Genomic DNA, 19,379 nt, shown 5'->3' with positions numbered 1-19,379 from the left:
TCAAATTTAATTGATATTAATTCAGCGTAAAAATTTTATCAAATTAAAAATGTCTATTTAATAAATATATTAAAATTTTTTCAAAATTTGTACATTTGATTTATATTATAAGATTTTTTAATCTATCGATTTTGATTTTTTATTTTAATTTTAATTTTCTTGTTTCTAATAAGGAATTTCACAAATTTTTACCTATAAAACTTTATATAACTCCTTTTCAACTAAACAAATCCTTAATTACTAAAAAAAAAAAAATCCTTAATTTGAAGGAGCAGACGAACTAATATGGTTTTTTTAAAAAAAAAAATTAAGAGATAAACTCAAGGGGCGTCAACTTGATTGCATGAAGGAAGTACGAAATGCAAATTATTTGCCACCTTCCTATTCCTATCCATTAGCATTTGCCAATAGCCATACAATTTGGAAATAGGGATAACTTTATGATTTATGAATTATTGAACATTCTCTCTTTCCACTTCACTTGAAAATGATATCTCATTTTTCAAAATTGTAACAAAAATTATAAAATTTTGTGTTTTCTTAATTCTTTTACCATTAGCTTGTAACGAAGCAAAAAAAATTACATACATACATATATATATATATATTTATATATAAGAAAGAATAGAATAATGGCGATCGAACTTGTGAAAATAGAAAAGAAATAAAAAAAGTTGTGATCGAATTTAGTTCCAATGTAAAAATAACGATGAAAGGAAACCAATGAATGAGAAGTGACGATCGAAAGGGAAACGACGGTCAAAGCAATTGAAAGAGAAGCTTGGGTCGACTATAGTTATCGGGATGAGGAGAGGAGAAAAAAATTGAGATTTTTTTACTAATTATTGTAACATAGAAAGGATAAAATAGAACAAAAATTACATTTATTAAGAGAAAAATAAAAAAAAATTATTTCCAAGAAAATGTAACAATATCTCATAAATATGTGATTTTTTTATTCACTAGCAATTGAAGGTTGGCTTCACCAAGGTTTCTTATATTAATTTATAATATTTGATTAAGTTAGAAGTTAAAGTAATATATGTAATTAACATAAAATAATAATTTAAGAGAAAGTTGAAAGCTTTCTTAAAACAACTATAAAATCAAACTAATTCCTTGAAGGTAATTCCTAAGAGTTGAAGAAGTTTGTATCTTCCAATAGCTCATAAGAACATGAGTTCAAGAGGTATATGGATTCATCCAACTATAATATCAACCAATAATCATAGAGTAAATCACTGGCTTGCATATAGTTTACAGTTGAAACTACACGTGCATTTCGTAACTCAAGTGGCCATTGATCTTAAGCTTCATAATGATCATCATCATCCGCAAAGCATTACCATTAATCAAAATGGGTTAACATGTCAACATCTACGGTGAATTTAGGATACCTTGAACAGAGTCCACAATATAATTTAGTTTGAAAAAAACCACCTTAACACCTTTTGATTCAAGCACATGAATAACCTAGTTTTAGAATAATCAAACTTTAAGATTTACATTATATTAAAATTTTCTCTAAATAAAAATATAATATTGCAGTTCAATCATTTGTAAAAAAAAAAAAAACCAATGAATTCATAGTAACATGACTTATGTAACTATAGATTTAGTCACAAGTTTGTGAAATAGCACTTCATTGCCAGCATCTTTAAGATAATCAACTGTAAGCTTTGTGTGATGACAACTAAGAATGAGTCATAAAAAAAAATGTCTCTTGATGAATAATCATCTGGATCTTTTCTTTTGATGGAATTTAAAACAACCACACAATCTTTAGCATTTTTATAGAATGAACCAAGCGTATCTTACTAAAAAGAGAGCATAAAAAGTTATTGAAATGTTACATTAATCATTATGGTTAACTTCATTTCGGTACCAATCATATCAATCAATACGCTCCAATTATACCAAAATATAATACACCTAAGGATAATTTTCGTACCTTATTTAGTATCAGTAATATCGGTTGTTTTTCTTAATTTTGATTAATTTCAATGAAATAGCATGTTTCGACTGATATGTGAATGTGAAATATATATTATCATTTTTAACTTATTTTTTGTTATTTAATTATTTTTAACCTAATAAAAATAAAATTAATTGACAAAATAAACTTTAAAATTTGAGTTTCTTTATTTTTTTAAAAAAAAAATTTGTACTTTATTTTTTCAAACCAAAGTTTATAAGTATTTCAATTTTTTTCAAGACAAAAAATTATACTCATTTTATAAAGTTTAACAATCATAAAATCTTGGTTAATTTTTTTTCATCTTTTTGTTTTTATCTTAATATTTATATGAAAAATATATATTTATTTAAATATCATATGATCAAATTAAGTGTTTACAAATATCATGAAAATTTTATAATATTATTTCTTATGCTTTTAAACTTATTTATTTGATTTTTGAATATATTGCATATTTATTTTATAGATTATTAATAATATTATAATGTACAAGTTCATATATGTATATAACAACCTTAATCTTAACCTTAAACGTTATTCGGTATGATATTAACAACTTTAACTTTAACTCAAAAAGGATATCTTCTATCCTACGATATTACCAAGCTTTATGATATTACCAAGTTTTGTGATATGCTCATTACACCTATGATATTACCAAAAAATTTGCCAGGTATTACACATGCATCTTTCAAAGTTTTTTTGGCGTTTTGTTAAAAATAGCCGACCATAATTGGTTGGCAATTAGCACATTTCCTTATTATTTAATGTGCAAAACATCTCTATGAGTTGGGTGACTTTTAAGTCTCTCTATAAATAACCTAAAATAGTGTTTTGGATGCTAAAATAAGCAATTAATTTGAAAAAAAAAGGAATTGAATTTATTTCCAAATAACCAAAGCCAATAGAATTCCATTTGGTTTTGGTTCTGAACAAAACATAAATTCTCTACAATTGTCTAGAATTACTTCCATCCCTAGACTTTTAACCAAATGGGGGAAAAAGAAAAGAAAATCCAGTTATGTTATTAATTGCCATGGAAAGACCCAATTGAACCTAAACAGCAAAACCTAAATACCAAAAGTAACATTCAAATAGAACATAAATAAATTGAAATATATAATGATTAGGATAACATAACCCATAAGAACTTCTTGTTGCAAATGTGTAGATATGGGTACGCTGTAAACATTCACACAACATATGGTATTCAACTATCAATTATGAAAAAAAATGGAAACATAGTTATACAAATAAGAACAGTATTTAAAAAAAATAAAATTAAACAAAAAGAATTGAAACTCACAGGAAGAGGCTCTTCATGATGGGGATGACCCTTAAAACAGTGCAAGTAGCTATGCCTAAATATGTTTTCTACTCCCATTTCGCGTTTCATCTAAACAAATATATAAATTAATGTTAAAAAAATAAATAGCTCTGATTTTTTTTTAAACCAGGATGGATTTTTAATTATAAGAATTTTTTTTAGGCTTCAAATTTCAACCTTTTTTTATAATCTAAACTTGATTTTAGTTCTTCTGAGTCTAAGAGAGAATCAATCAAAATCTCAAGGGTAAACTAAGCAATAAAACCCTAACATACCAAACAACGGGAAAAAATCAACATATACACATTCAAACAGATGAATGAAAGAAAACTGATTCAAACTGGATACAATAATCTAAAATTTGTAAGAAGAAATGAAAAAGAAAAGGAAAAAGAAAAGGTCGCATACAAGCATCATCGTGATGAGAAGAAGAATCGAAGCCTGTTTGACACTATTTGTGTGATTTCAGATGTGCCCATAACATTTTTTTTAATGACATCATTGCTTGTTTTCTCTCCTTTGTTGTTCTATTCTCATGAATCTATAAGAATGCTAATTCAAAGTTGGTTGTCAAGAGTTTGCTCTTTTAGTGTTTTTCTATTCTGATGAACCTATAAGAATGCTAATTCAAAGCAGGTTGTCAATAGTTGTTGTGAATTCTTTGCACGTTTAAAAGCACTTGGGCTAGGTTATCACTCAGGTCTTAGGCAGGGTGATATTGAGCATGCAGCAGTTATACACTATGATGGACTCAAGAAACCCTGGTTGGAAATAGGAATTGCTAAATATAAGGGTTATTGAAGAAAATATGTGCAGTATGACCATCCTTACAACAATGCAATATCCACGAGTAATTGAAGATCACAGCATACAAGTGGAATTCTTTGATTCAGACTACATTACTACTTGCTTCTCCCAGAAACTGCTCCTGTTGATCTGATTCTTTAACAATCTTTCATGTAAATTTCAACTCATTTTTCCCATAATGTTTTGGCCCTAATCTTTTGGGGGTTGTTGAGTCAATATGCGGGAGTGCTGTATTGCAGGTATACATTTGTACATAACTGATATCAAAAGACATCACAATTCTACTAGTTTTTTTTTTTTTTTCATGCACAATTCTACTAAAAGAAATAGGAAACAGATGAACTTTGTCTGTCTGATTGTCTTTATATCGTTTTCTACTTTTCATTTATAGCGTTACTGTCAAGAGGCGAATTAATTTATTGTCTTTGTGAATCAAGAAACTAATTTTAGGTTGGGTCGAAGTTAGGGGTCATGGCCGGCTAACTTTGTCTTGTCATGTGACCACAAAACACTCCAGGATCAATATCTATTTATGGACAGATTGTGTGACACGTGGACGACAGTGGTTGGGCGTATGTGGATAGGGGAAATCAGTCTGGTGTGATTCTGGACCAACGGTATTAATCTGTAAGCTGGTACCCTTTGGATCCAGCCACCGTTGTAGCTAAAATCACTGTGCTGTAGCTGTTCTCTCTCTCCCAATTGAAGAAGGAATATGGCAACCATCTTTGCTTGTACCCCTACCTCAACCATCACCCCTGCAGCTCTTGCTCACAAACTATCACCAAGGGTTGCATCCCCTGTTGCCATTGGTAACTTCTAGAGTTTTTTTTTTTTTTTTTTGCTTTCATTTTTTCTAAAAGTAAAGGGTCATTTTCATTTTCTCTTAACTGCAAATTTTACTTTCCAGGGTTGCCAAAAACGGAAAAGAGGGGGAAAGTGATGTGTTCCATGGAGAAGAAGCCTTCTGCTGAGGAGACTGGGTCAAACATGGGCATAGGTGCATCATTGGTGGCAGCAGTCTTTGCAGCTACCATGTCAAGCCCAGCCATGGCTCTGGTGGACGAGAGAATGACCACTGAAGGAACCGGACTTCCCTTTGGTTTGAGCAACAACCTTCTTGGCTGGGCCCTGTTTGGTATATTCGGCCTGATTTGGGCACTTTACTTTGTTTACACTTCCTCCCTTGAAGAGGATGAGGAGTCTGGATTGTCGCTCTAAGCCAAACCTTATTTCCTTCTGGTGTTGTTCACTGAAAACACCATGCTCAAAGGAATGTAAAAAATCAAAAGAGTTTGGCCTTCCTATATTGTAGTAAAACTACCTTCTGCATGCCCAATGTTTATTCTTATTTCTACTAATTATGTTTCACTTTCTCCATTGTTTCTTCATTGATGCTTGATTTGGTTAACATAAACGTTGATATATGAAAGAATAGCAGGGCCAGGATATTTGCGGGACCTCTGCCCTTGGCAGCTCTACAATGGCATATTTCATCCGTTGGTACCTTTGCTTTTTAGCCACCAATGGCTTAGGCACCTCAATCAATTTGCTTAGGCAAGAAAAGAAGATTTTGATTCTCTCCCTATAATTCACGAGTGAAATTGGATCTATAGAACCGTCTCTTTGTGCCTCAATTTTAGACATCTAAATTCATGACTTTACTAGTTCCTCTTCCGGTACCTTACCTAGCGTTTCTACGACAAGAATGTGCGAGTGTCGTGGGCTTGAAATTTAAGCCTACATTTTATATAAGGATTCGTTTAGATAGATAGTGAGATTAAATTCGATAAAATTAAAAATAAAAATAAAAATAAAAATATTATAATTACGATTAAAAAAAATTTATAAAAAAGTTTATATTGAATATCTCTTATTAAAATTAACATTGAATTCAATTAATCATATAACAAATTCAATTATATCGCACTGAAAATATATCACACTAAAAATATGATAGAATCCAAATCTTCCATTAAATAAGTTTAAGTCAGTCTATTTTTGGATTGAGTGAGTGTGCCGGAATGTTAAACCTACTTGGATTTACTTTGGATATTTTCCAACAAAAAATCTTAAATGGGTGTCAAAATCAACCACATTTGATTTTTCACCTAAAAGTTTGAGCTCTCGTATAAATGGTTTTAATTATTAGCATTACAAAATTGTTTCTTCCAAAAGTATATGGAAGAAACTGAAATAAACAAACTTAAATATGTTTTTTTTTTTAATCTTTTATGTAAGTACAAAATTTTAAAGTAGAACCATGAACTTCAAACAACTCAAGTGATCATCTTTCACCTTCACCAAATTGAAAGTGATAACACATTTTCGAGGATGATTTTCAGTATGAAGCGATTATGGTCTGGGACTATGGGTTGAACTGTGAGTATTCTTCTATCCTAAGGTCTTCAAAGTTAATTTTTTTGAAAATATTAACTTACTCATATATTTAATTTAAATTATAACAAAACTATTATTAATTACAAAAATTAATTGATTAAATTGGGAATTGCGATGTCTGGCAAAAAAAAAAAAAAAAGAAATTGCAATGATTACATTATCCTATTAATTTCAAAAATAAAAAATAAATACTTTTTATTTTATTTGAACGATCGATGAAAATGAATATTTGTTATGACATTATATTTTTTTTGGATTAAATCTTTAATTATTTGGTGATTTTAATATCCACAATCCACGTTCCGAGGCCTTAATCGAATCCCGCCTCTTGTTCGTATAGAGTTCAAAGAGATAGAAGACAACCACAGCCTCATGCTCTGTTCTTCTGAAGTCCATCGTAGACTCATCCACTTCTTCCAAACTATTAGCGTAAACCACTTCCGACTTCTCCAACTTTACTTCAAATCGCGTGGCCTCCTCAGTAGATAATCCTTTTCTTCTTGTACGTTTACAATTTTAAATTTTTTAAAATCCAAAAGACAGCAGAAGAAAATTGTTCTATCTAAGCTTAATCGAGCACACTTTGCGGTTACCACCTCATCGTCTTAACCTTCCCCTTGATGAAGCTATTAAGATAGAGCTGGAAACCCTTTTCTTGGATAAGGTTTGTAGTACCATATCTTCTGACATGTTCATTGTTGAAATGGGTATTTGCTTTTTCTTAAGTATTTTCATTGAACTATGCTTTTACAAGGATTAATGATGTTTGTAAATTGTAATGTAGGTTATTGCAAAATTGGGACTCTGTATTTCAGTATATGATATCAGGTCAATTAAAGGTGGCTTTATCTTTCCCGGGGATGGTGCTTCTACCTATACGGTATTGCTATTTTTTGTATTAAATTGCTGCAAGCAAGACACATCGATTCATTTTCTTGTTCTCTGCAGTCTCTGACGTTTGACAATCTTGCTTTTGCTGTTGTGATAGGTGGAGTTGAGACTGATCGTGTTTCGTCCATTTGTTGGTGAGATTATTGTTGCAAAACTTAAAGAATCTGATGCTAATGACTTGCGCTGTAAGTCTGGAAAAACAATGCTTGTCTACTTATTGGATTATGATTTTTTGGTGTAGAGGAATCTGAAGTGATGTTTTCCTTTTTCTTTAGAATAAATACTGGCCTTTATCATCTGTATGTTGGAACCAAGAATAGCCTTTTGGTTTCAAGATTACATAATAACTAATTCAAATTGAGGCCGTAGCTCAACCTGATTTAATCATATATTCTCTAACTTGTGGTTAGTTCAAGGCAAGATGAGTCAGTTGAGAGGACATCCTTTCTATGTATGAAAGAAGTTTGTGGGTGGTGTATAGAACGCATTGTTCCCAATCAGTGAATGTAGAAGGTTGCAGTTTGAGTCGAGGCAATGCAGTGTCAGATTGTCTCATTTGTATGTTTTTTGTTGCATTTAGTTGCATAGGACTCGATCCATATGTTTAGTCAAAAGATGATAAGGAGAAAAAACAGGGAAACTTCCTCTCCGTTCTTACATTTTGACATTTAAATAACAGATATAAGTAGAAGGAGAGTTAGGTTCTTTGACTGATATCTCTATGGCTGCTAATGGCATGTTTTCTCTAGGCATAAGGGTAAAAAAAAAAAAAAAAAAAAAACCCTCAAACTAAAATTCAATAATCATTTAAGTCCTTAATATTTTATTGCAATCAATCAAGCCCTAAATCTTCGATTTCGGATCAATTGAACCCTTAAATATTTATTTTCATTCAATTGAACCCTTGTACATGTATTTTCACTCAATTAAACCCTCAATTGGACAGATACGGTTAACTATTTTTCCTCTAGTAAGGGTTTAATTGATGAAAATAGATGTCTGAGGGTTTAATTGATTGCAAAAAAAAATAATAATAATAATAAGGGCTTGGATGATTATTGAATTTTAGTTTAGGGGATTTTTTTACCCTTTTGCCTTTTCTCTATGATTTGAGGTGTACATATTCCAGTCATTTACTTGAAATAGTCTTTAGCTTTTTGCTATGTGGTTATTTTGATCGTCAAGTTACATCTTGTCTTGTTGTTGTGATCAAAGCTAAAAGTAGCCAGGCTAAGGTGGTCAAATGTTAGACCAATTATAAGTATCATCAACCCTTTTCTTGTTAAATATCTTTTTCGAATATCTACATGTTACTCAATTATCTTGGTTCTGTAACTTGCAGTGACACTTGGATTTTTTTATGACATTTACATACCTGTCCATCTTTTGCCAAGTCCATCTCGCTTTGAGTCTGACACTAATAATAAGTAAGAGCCAGTTGCTTGTTTATTCAACTTTGTGTAACTAGAAGTAGGGCTTACCCACCAACTTTTACAAATTTTTTAACTTATGTCATTTATTATGCTATTTATGGTATGTATAATAACGTGCTTCTTTACTATTTTGAGGATTGAAGAAATCAAGGCAGATGGATATGGGACTTTGGAGAAGCAGACGCACAGTCCAAAGAACCACGATTTGTTATTGATGGAACAGATCAGGTATGCCTTGTTATGTGATGCAAATTTCCATAAACTTGTGATGTTTATGTTTACACTGACTTTAGATTTTCTGAATCACAGATTAAATTTCAAGTTTATAGTGTTAGTTATACTTCAATTCCACTTGAACAGCCAGAAAATTCAAAGCCATTTGCCCCAATGGTGATTACTGTAAGTTCCTCTTTCAAATTTATTTCATCATTGTCTTGTCTGTAGCATTAGATCCCTCTCTGTCTGAAGTTTTGCTTCTAGGTTAATATAATGTTAATTTGTTTCATCATAAATCATACTAAAGTGCATCTTCCATTATGAGAGCCAACTTTGCACAGTACATAAGATGGAAAGATTGTCATTGTCATGTAATAAGAATCATTTGTTCTTCTTCTTTAAACCTTTGGTTAATCAAAACCTTGAATTATTTAAATCTATCCTGATGGATCAATCCTTTAATCCCTCAGTCTTCCTCTTACATTTTGGATCATTCTTCTATGCCTGAAGTTTAGGTCATACATTGATAAACATCCACATCAACAAAAAGAAGTGTTATACAACCCTTACTATTTTTCCCCTGCCGCTTCATTGATTTTTTTTTTTTTTTTGCTTTTATGCTGTTGTGTATCCTACATTTCCTGCTTTTTTTATCAGTAAGTTATGTACCTCCTAAAAGTAGAAAAGGTTCAGTTATATGATTAATGTGTAGATATATATTTATGTTGTTTATTTTCGTTGCAGGGATCAACAGACAATGATGGTTTGGGCCCTGTTTCATGGTGGGAGGAAGCAGAAATGGTTCAGGAAGAGTCTTAAGTTTAAAGACTTACTAGCTAGCCTTGCATATTAACCAGTGGAAGGACAAATTGGGCTTTATAGATTGTAGATGTTTGTAGATACTTCAAAGAGCAGCAGAAATGAACTTTTCAAAGCTTGCAATACCAGCAGCAGTATTATGGTGCTTCTTCCTAAGGACATCGCCTCCATGTGCTCGGAGATTCCTTAATCCGCTCTACTCAACCATAAACTTATCATCAAGGAAATGCCAACTGCTAAATACAAAGGTTGAAAGTATTGTTTTGACAATTTTGGTGATTATCTTTACCTTTGTTTCCACAACGTGAATGGCTCAATAGCCGACTGCTGCATTTAGTTTGCCTCAATTTGTAAAACCAATTTTAATTGTGGTATATATTGGAGCTGATGGCAAGTAAACAGCACTAGTTTGCAATGCCAAAGGTACTAGTTTTTTGCAAATTTCCTTTTTTTTTTTTCTGTACACTATAAAGGAATACTTGTTATAGGTAATTTATTTTTAGATTGCATTCCTTTGAGCAGTCCCTGGATATGGTGTACCAAAACAGAGTCCTCCCCTTGCTAGCACAAATCTATGGCCGTTTTCAATGTTATCTGCACATACCAATTCACAACATCAATTAGATTAGACTCTGACAGTTTAATTAATAAAGAAATCCAATTGTCAAGAATTATCGCATTTGGAGGTTACAAGTTCAAGAGAACTTATACGTGTAATGTCTTTGTCAATCAAGTATGTATTTGGATAAGAAAAGTTTAAAGGTAGATTAGAAACCTCAAAAAAAAAAAAAAAAAGGAAATCCAATTAATTTGCAATGCGAGTAGGAAGGCCATGCTTTATTAATTTGCAATTAAGTTTAGATCATAGTTTTGGTTTGCAACATTTGGAACAAGAATTGGAAGCTGTTTGATTTGAAAATCCGAAAGCTGTTCGTTTTGAAAATCCATCATTTTCTTTCTCCTTTCTTGAATCTCTTGAATAATTAATAATTATTTACAAAGAGTTTGAAGAGTTTATTCAAAGAAGTTGAAATTGTAACATTCAACATAACCATTATGAAAATTAACTTTTGTATGGTTCATTATAACCGCAATGATCATTGACTAAATTTGTACAATCCCAGGAAACAGCCAAAAACCTGCCATAACGGGAAATATTTTCTGATGCTTAAAAAGAAAAAAAAAAAAAAGGACAATTACACTTTCAAAATTTTCTTTCAAAAATACATACTTATCAAATGTCAATTTTATCCTTTGATAAATTACAAAGCATCTTTAATAGTTTATATACCTAAAATTCATTTCGTATTTTTAAAAGTTAATTTTTTATAGTTATATTGTGTTATTAGTAATCCATTAAAAAAAACTTAATTCTCATAACTAGATTACTGATAATAAAACACACTTATCCAAAATTTATTTTTAAAAATTATATTACTTTTTTTTGAAAATAAATTTTTAAGAGTCATCTGTATTTTCGAAAACTTGATTTCGAGAATATGTGAATTTTTAAAATATATATTAAATTATAAACTCTTGATAATAAGAAAATAAAGTTCTCTAATTTTTGAGACATTAAAAAATATCATCAACAGATTAACAAATTTGACAGTAAAAATTGAAGGCAAAAATATTAGATATTATTATATTTATCAATTCGCTGATGATGTTATCAATGACAATATTTTATAGGATGTTCAAGCTTGAATTAGTTTGCATATACACATATGAATCATCGATACGTCAATTCTTACTTTATCATATGTGCAAATGAAAGAGACCAAATTCTCAAGTATGAAATGCATACAAATATTTTTGTCATGAGCCCAAAAAACCAAGAACTCAATTTTATCAACGTAAAACCATCAAAATTAGAAAACAATGTTATCAATTTTTTAGAAAGCTCAAGAAAAATAACAAATTTATACCATATAAGTTAAAAATATCGATTTCAATTCCAATTGCACACATGATCAAGTAATGGATTTATAAACGTATGATTAAGATTTTTAATTAAAAGTAAAATTAAGTTTATTGGATATAAAGATTTGATAAGTCTTATATATTTTCGAACATTTATTTATGAAAATATTTTAGTTTTTTTAGAAAATAAATATTTGAAAAAATTTAAATATTTGTGAAAATAAATATCCAAAAACCTTTGATTCTTATTAAAAATGGATATAAAAAAATTCTTAAAATTTCTCCTATATCTATTTTTAAAAAGTTTCAAAATTTTTTAAATATTCATTTATGAGAAATTTGATTTTAAAAAGTGAAGAGAGAAAATAAAAGAAAAAAAGTAAGAACAAAAAATAAAAAATAAAGAATGAGATGTATTTAATAAAAATAAAAAAATTAATTTCGAATTTATAGTGTATATAGAAGTGCATAATATATAGCACTAAATGAGGTGTAAATAGAATCTCCTTTTCACCTGACCCGTGCCATCCATCCATCAAGGAAGAGGGTAATATAGTAAATAAACATCATAAACCACGTTCCTTTTTTTTTTTTTTTTTTTCTGGATTCAAAATCACGCGCGAAAGCAAGCCATTACTCCCGCCCCTTCAAGCCCTCCCTTTATTTTCCATTTCCTCTATCCCAAATCCCCCTCAGCCCTCCCACCCTTCCTTTCTCTATTTCTCATTCAATCATTTTTCTTATCTTCATTTTCTCTCTCTTTCTTTCTCTGTCTCCGTTGCCAAACAGCCATGCACCACCCACAACCCCACATTTCTTCACCCGATTCCGCCGCCACTGCTGCGTTTGACTCCAAACCAGCCAAACGACGCGGCAGTTACAACTGTGGCCGATGTGGACTTCCCAAGAAAGGCCATGTTTGCCAAGTCAGCAGCAGCACACCTACTTCATCTTCCACCCCAACCTCAACTCCAGCTGCCACAACCACCACCACCACCGACACTTACTCTTCAGCAGCCCGTCCTCCTCGTCCTCCAGCTCCACGTCAGCCCTACTCCAACCTCCGACGCGCACTTTCCTTTGACGATATCGACACCCGCTGCGACTTGCCGGAAATTGATTTAGATGGCTGCGATTCTCCCTTCCCGGGTAAGGATATGGATCCGGATAATGAGACAGTCTCCGGTGGGTTACCGGCAGGGTGCCTGTGGGAGGTCTTGAGGAGATTACCGCCTGCGGGGCTGTTGGCGGCGGCGAGGGTGTGCAAAGGTTGGAGGGAAACGACGAAGAGACTGTGGAGGGCGGCGGAGGAGCTTAGACTTATGGTCCCAACTAAGGGTCAGCTTAGGTTCACTGGATCCGTCTTGCAGAAATGCCCAAGCCTTGTTAGACTTTCTCTTAAGATGGAAAGGTTTGGGTCTAAACTATAGACAGATCTAGCGTTTCATGGACAGGACCGGTTGACACCAATGGAGATCAAAATGAAATCATGTAATGTGAATTAATCGGGTTATAATTTAACGGAAAATAATCAGTGAAATGAAATGGAAATTGATCTATAATCAGGATCGCCACGAGAACTGCAAAATTGTGTTCAAACTAATTACTGTTTTAATAGTGCTCTTTGGGCAACATTCTGATAAAAATTTCCTATAATTAAGAGATAAAATCATTGCAATAGTTAACAACGGGGTTGGATTAGCTTATCAACAAAAAATTCGACTGGAAAACTTTAAGATCTTTATTCACTTAGGCAGATGTGTTCTCACAATTTATTTGATTGTAAGAATTTGCAAATGTTATTATCACTTTTTTTGCATCCCTTGGGGGGGGGGGGGGGTTCATTGCTGCTTTTGGATTTTTTGTTGTAATTTTTATTTTGTTGTTTGGGTTTTGCAGTGATGTAGATGCAACAATGCTGGCCTGCATTGCGTTTTCTTGCCCTAATTTGGAGTCTCTGGAGATTTCAACATCGAATAAAGCTGTCAATCGGATCACAGGGTACAATTTCTTTTCACGCCTTTTTTTGGGTTTTTCTTTTGTAAGTTATGGTTAGATCTTTGAAATGGTAAGCCTAGTTTCTCAGTTAATAAACTTTGTTACTCTTGATTATAGTTTGATTGTCTAACCTTGATTTTGTTGATGGATGAATTAATTTAGATATAGCTAATTCGTTGAAATTTGTAATTCTTTTGACCAATTTATTAGAGGGTTTGAGTGACTAAGACTAAGAGGTTAAAACTAGGGTGAAAAGCATAGATCTTTCTAGTTGAGCGGTCTTGATCAGTCTTTTTCTTTCTTTTAATTCGAGATGTGATAACATGAAAAAGTCATAAAGTTATGTAGACCCTGTTATAGATTTCTTGGTCCGACTGATGTTGGTTTATGTTTGTTGCTTATTGGTCAAGAACTCTGTCTCTTCATATTTTAGGTTGTCATGCATAACGTGTTCCATGCTGAAATTTCTGTTTATATTGGAATCCATTGAATATTTTTGCCCCTGTTTCGGATTTCAAACTATTTGTTGTTTAATGTTTTTGTTATGTTTTGTCTCATATCCTGCTTATATGTAGTTGCATGGTAACTACGCACAAATTGTCCAAAAAAGCAGGTACAAGTTCACAAATGTCAGATTAATTGATTCTGATTTACTTTTGTTAAATTTTTATCTATAGAGATGAATTGGGTCGGTTTGTTGCTGATAAACGCTGTCTCATGACCCTTAAGATGGATGGATGTTCTAATTTAGGGGGCTTTGTTCTCTTTTCGTCAAGTCTATCTACACTCTGGCTTTCTGATCTTTATTCCCTCTCAAAGACGGTAACCTTTTCATCTAGTCCATTTTATTTTAAAAACGTTCCTGGGGCATTTAATTGGATTTGTGTTTATATGGCCTCCTTTTGTAGGGTTTTAACTGTCCCAATTTGAAAGAGATATCCTTAGAATTTTCTTGCCAAGAAAATGATGCTACTGATCTTACTGCCATGGTTGATGGTCTGGGAAGAAGTTGTCTGAGGTTGCAAAACATTCACATTGCATCAGTTCGGCTTTCACATGCTGTTGTGCTTTCTCTTACTGCTGCGAACTTGAGGTTGGTTGAATCTTTTGGTCTATAAGTTCATTTAATCATGTATCATTTAGACACTGCTTTGATTTATCAAGAGTTAAAGTGGTTAACTGGACTTACTTTGTTCAGTTTTCTAGCAATGCTGTGTTTTGTTTCATGGATTTCTGCATTTGGAGGATAAATGAATCACTAATTTAATAATAATTGTCTATTATTCAGGGGGTTGCGGATGCTTTCACTTGTTCTTGGCTCAGAAATCACGGATGCATCTGTTGCTGCTATTGCTTCAAGCTATTCAAGATTAGAATTACTTGATCTGAGCGGGTATGTTTTGCTCTAGCTTTGATTAATTTATCCATTTGTCTGAGTTGGTTCTCAATGATTACTTATTATCTATTAATCTTTGGCACCATATTTCCTGATGCTTGCTGCTTGTTTTCAGGTCTAGCGTAAGTGACAGTGGCATTGGAATGATTTGCAATGTGTACCAGAACACATTGTCGAGACTCCTCCTTGCTCTATGTCCTAACATCACTTCAAGTAATCTTGATGTCTAAGACTCACACCTATAGCACTGGCAGTAGCTATATTTACCTATAACTGTCCTATTTATGCAAATCTATTCATTAATATGTTTTCTGCATTTTACAGGTGGAATTCAGTTTGCCACAGCTCAGCTACCTCTTCTTGAACTTATGGATTGTGGGATGACAATATGTGATCCCGATTCCCAGAATTCACCCAGTGATGAAAGTGGCCACAATGAACTTCCAAATGCATTCAACAGCAAACTGCAGCTTATGTATCAGAAGCTTATTATCAAACATGGCCGATTAAAAAAACTCAGCTTGTGGGGTTGTTCTGGCTTAGATGTGAGATCTTTTAGTCCATAATCTTGAGCATATTGCTAGAATTTTTTTTTTCTTAATATCCTCTTGTGGTTCTTATTTGTGAATTAAAATGCAGGCTTTATGTTTAAACTGTCCAGAACTCAACGACCTTAATCTGAACTCTTGTAAAAACTTGCATCCAGGTATCCTATTTGCTGGTTTGATCATTGTCATTTGTTGGTCATTTAACTATGCTTATTTTTTTATATGATTTGTTTAATAAATTGTGTGTTTTCCTAGAGAGATTGCTACTTCAATGCCCAAGTTTGCAAAATGTGCATGTATCAGGATGTCAGGAGTTGTTAATTGGGGCCATTAAAGGCCAGGTAAATACTACTAAGTTCTTTGAGTTCCATTCTATACTTGTTAAATCACTCGTTTCGTGATTTATCCGATCAAGCCAGTTTCTGGAGGTCTTGTTCTTGTTTAGTCTTTGAAAATGTTGGCTTGCAGGACAGTGATAACTTGGCTTCTGTGGAAAACCATTTTCCGTGTAAGCATTTGGCTGACGGCTCCAAGAGGGTTATTGCACCAAATTTTCTTAGTCAAAAGGTATAGTTTTATAGCAGAATTTGGTTTGAAGGAAATTCAGATTGGAGTGGACTGTGTTACTATTACACCCTTCTCGCATTTCTGTACATATGATGTCGCTTTTCTTCTGAATGTTCCGCCATGTCATAAGAGAATTCAAGCAATGAAATTATTCTAGAACCAAAACCAATTGGTTTGTTTGATGACAGTGAATGCCTCAATTTGATTGATAATTGGAAATTTCTCAACAAGTTGAATCTGTGAAAATGGAGGAATCATTGCTGAATAGATTAAGGGGTTTGTTAAAAAAAAAAAAAAATCAATAGGTAATGTGAAGTTTTGTTGTTTGCAGTCAAGTGATGATGATAAGAAAGGAGGGAGAATTGCGGGACGACAATGTAACGTGATTGTGACTAAAATCCCATTATTGTTACGTGTACTTTGTACAGCATTTTTATTGTACGCAATTGTTGTTTGTTGTCATGTTTCCTAAGGTTGTCTGGTCCTAAACAGTGAACAGTCCTCTAATAATTTACATTTCGTGGTGAAAGGCAGCCTCCTAACTGAATTGCCTTTCCTTAACAAATCTCTCTTTTTTTATTTATTTTTGTTTGTTGTAGCATAAAATTTCACCAACTTTTTTATCTTCCAATAAAAGTTTATAATTTTATCAAGGTTGTCTTTTATTTTGTGGTGAATTTGTTTTATGCAGTATAGTTTATTTATACTTAAAAATTAGTATAAACACGAAGATATGATATAAAAATAATATAAAAATGTAAAAGTAATATAATTTAAAATTAATTTTTTATATTTTATATTTTTAATTTTTTTAAAAAATGTTTATTTTTTTAGCTTTTGGAATTTTTTAATTTTTAGATATTTTATGTTTTTTAAAATTTTATATCATGTATAATGATTTTGTTGAATTATCACATCACATTAATAATTTGATTAACTATATTAATCCAAAGTATTAAAATATATAATGAAATAAAAATTTAAATATCTACTTATAAAATTTTATTTTTTAAAATATCAAATTGGTCAAAAGATTAATATTAAAATGCTGAATTAAGAAAGAAAAACAAAAGATTAATAGTAAAAACTATCATACATATGAAAAAGAAGCCTATCCTTTTATCTATAAGAGAATTTAGTTTTGTTTTCATTTATGTAAACTTTAAAAACTTTTTATAAGTTCTTATGTAATTTAAAAGCTTCAAATTAAGAGTAATAGTGATTAGAGGAGAAGATCAATGAAGGAAGGAGAGATGAACAACTTACTCCCATGCGACATCACCAACAAGCATCCAGTGACCATCCTTGTCCTCGTATGAAGGAACATAATCGGAGCCATTAAGGAGCTTGCTCTCATTCATGAAATCCTTCACTCCTTGGGATCCACAATTTCCTTCAACATTCAACAACGATTAATAAAAAAAATAAAAATAATAAGTGTCAAGAACAAGTGCTTAATCAATCATTACGTACCAATAGTGAAAAAACTGAACATTTTGGGTTAGGGCATCGGAAAGTTCCTGGTAACTTCTGTACATCCTCAAGTCCACTTGCCGGACGTAAGGTGCTCCGTCCATGCTTACCTTCACAAAGGTGGCGTTGTCGCCGGCCTTCTGAGTACTCTTCTCGCTGCTGCTCTTTTGGGTGCCTAACATGTTCTTTCAAAATGATCGGACTGGTGGCCAACCTACAACTTGCGCCCTAAAATTATAAATGAATTTTTATTTGATTAATTCAACTACATATATATACATATTCCAAATTCAATTTTACATTTTCAGCAAAAAGAAGAATTTTCGTTTTCAAATTAGATTATGAGGTTTGGAAACAAGTAATAAAGGTAAGAAAATCAATAAAAATATTGAAGGAAATGTTAGTTCTATGGAATATGATTGTTAGATGACGAGGAACAAAGTCAAATCTATAACGATTAATGAAATTAACCTTGTAAAGTAATTTATTATCATTTTTTGACTAAAAATGTCGTAGATATTATAAATGTTGAAATTTTAATTATAGACCTATTAGTAGGGTTGACAATTTAATTTATTTTCGACGGGTTTCGACCCGACCCTATGGGGTCAATTTTTTTTTTTGAAATTTGAGTTTCTGATTAGGTCGGTTTAGGTAAAATTATGAAACAATTGGGGTCAAGTTTTAGGCAAACCCAATCCGACCCGATATTATATAAAAATTTTATTTTTTAATTGATTATTTAATTATATATAATGATATTTTTAAATATTTATATTTAAAAAATAATATTTTATTAATTTCGGGTTAAGTCAGATCGGTTACGGTTTATATAATATCGGATCGGATATGAAAAAATAAACTGTAATATAATATTTGATAACACATAAGTCGGATCGGGTTCGAGACGAGTAAAATTCATCTCGAACCCGACTCGATGCCAACTCTACCTATTAAACAACATCTTTTAAAGATGATTGCGTGAGTAAATTAAATCTTAACTTCAATTTCTTACTTTTTCAATGTATATATTTTGAATTTCTTACTTTTTCAATTTCTTATTTTTACATATTAATCGAGCTTAATCGAACGAGTTCAAGTAGCTCGAATTTGATCACTAATCGAGTTCGAGCTTGAAAAATAAAACTCGATCGAGTTCGAGCTGAGTATCGAGTCGTGAGTTGTGAGTCGAGCTTCTCACTATAACAACTCGACTCAGCTCAATTACATCCTAAGTTGCAGGTCGTGCATTTCATATAACCCTAACAATAGTTACAGGTCATGTATTTCATATAACTCTAGCAAGTAACCATTAATAAGACTTGAATTCAAGACCTCTTAGATAGAGAGGACAAATATTAACTAATTGAACTTACTACTTATTGATCTTTATTGATTAAATATATTACTATATTCTCCGAACAATATAATCAATAGAGGGAAAAATGGGAGGTCGAGAAGTGATAAATTATCATGTTTTCTTTTTCTCTTAATACATATATAGACTATTTGGATAATTTTGTTTTGCATTTTCAAGTTACATGTTTCATGTATAAATACATAGCATGAAAATAATTTTGATTCGTACGTAAGCATATCAATG

At 31.8% G+C, this 19,379-nt stretch overlaps 3 protein-coding genes across 5 annotated transcripts; all 3 read left to right on the top strand.

Annotated features, from left to right (window-relative positions):
* Positions 1-4,757: 4,757 nt before the first annotated feature.
* On the top strand, positions 4,758-5,492 carry LOC111283863 (photosystem II reaction center W protein, chloroplastic-like). The gene is made up of 2 exons (XM_022872502.2): positions 4,758-4,924; positions 5,023-5,492. Exons 1-2 carry the CDS (start codon positions 4,828-4,830, stop codon positions 5,331-5,333), a joined length of 408 nt encoding a protein of 135 aa, XP_022728237.2. The 5' UTR covers positions 4,758-4,827; the 3' UTR covers positions 5,334-5,492.
* A 755-nt stretch (positions 5,493-6,247) lies between these two features.
* LOC111283562 (uncharacterized) lies at positions 6,248-10,383 on the top strand. Its single transcript, XM_089757842.1, has 9 exons — positions 6,248-6,289; positions 6,458-6,516; positions 7,044-7,176; positions 7,297-7,392; positions 7,501-7,588; positions 8,746-8,830; positions 8,980-9,064; positions 9,146-9,235; positions 9,797-10,383. Exons 1-9 carry the CDS (start codon positions 6,248-6,250, stop codon positions 9,869-9,871), a joined length of 753 nt encoding a protein of 250 aa, XP_089613968.1. The 3' UTR covers positions 9,872-10,383.
* A 2,058-nt stretch (positions 10,384-12,441) lies between these two features.
* On the top strand, positions 12,442-16,967 carry LOC111283873 (F-box/LRR-repeat protein 17-like). 3 transcript variants are annotated; one of them, XM_089758652.1, is made up of 11 exons: positions 12,442-13,205; positions 13,694-13,795; positions 14,470-14,614; positions 14,701-14,885; positions 15,081-15,185; positions 15,304-15,401; positions 15,513-15,733; positions 15,828-15,894; positions 15,992-16,077; positions 16,205-16,303; positions 16,635-16,967. In XM_089758652.1, the coding sequence occupies exons 1-11, from the start codon at positions 12,586-12,588 to the stop codon at positions 16,773-16,775; spliced, it is 1,869 nt and encodes a 622-aa protein (XP_089614778.1). In that variant the 5' UTR covers positions 12,442-12,585; the 3' UTR covers positions 16,776-16,967. The 3 variants fall into 3 exon arrangements, 2 of the variants coding, with proteins under 2 accessions (XP_089614778.1, XP_022728249.2); XR_016341037.1 differs by having other exon boundaries at positions 12,468-13,205; positions 16,210-16,303; positions 16,635-16,674; XM_022872514.2 differs by lacking the exon at positions 16,635-16,967 and having other exon boundaries at positions 12,468-13,205; positions 16,205-16,440.
* Positions 16,968-19,379: the final 2,412 nt, after the last annotated feature.

Source organism: Durio zibethinus, chromosome 3 (assembly GCF_047325235.1).
Source record: "Durio zibethinus cultivar Kanyao isolate XHJ-2024 chromosome 3, ASM4732523v1, whole genome shotgun sequence".
Classification (NCBI taxonomy): Eukaryota; Viridiplantae; Streptophyta; class Magnoliopsida; order Malvales; family Malvaceae; genus Durio; species Durio zibethinus.
Note: the sequence above shows the minus strand (reverse complement) of the source record. Positions and strands in the feature narration are given on the sequence as shown.

Coding starts and splice junctions, on each gene's coding strand:
- LOC111283863 (XM_022872502.2), top strand. CDS start 4,828: ATGGCAACCATCTTTGCTTGTACCCCTACCTCAACCATCACCCCTGCA. Junction 4,925..5,022: donor TGCATCCCCTGTTGCCATTG/GTAACTTCTAGA, acceptor TTTACTTTCCAG/GGTTGCCAAAAACGGAAAAG.
- LOC111283562 (XM_089757842.1), top strand. CDS start 6,248: ATGGTTTTAATTATTAGCATTACAAAATTGTTTCTTCCAAAA. Junction 7,589..8,745: donor TGATGCTAATGACTTGCGCT/GTAAGTCTGGAA, acceptor TGTAACTTGCAG/TGACACTTGGATTTTTTTAT. Junction 9,065..9,145: donor TTATTGATGGAACAGATCAG/GTATGCCTTGTT, acceptor TCTGAATCACAG/ATTAAATTTCAAGTTTATAG.
- LOC111283873 (XM_089758652.1), top strand. CDS start 12,586: ATGCACCACCCACAACCCCACATTTCTTCACCCGATTCCGCCGCCACT. Junction 15,186..15,303: donor GAATTACTTGATCTGAGCGG/GTATGTTTTGCT, acceptor GCTTGTTTTCAG/GTCTAGCGTAAGTGACAGTG. Junction 15,734..15,827: donor GGGGTTGTTCTGGCTTAGAT/GTGAGATCTTTT, acceptor ATTAAAATGCAG/GCTTTATGTTTAAACTGTCC.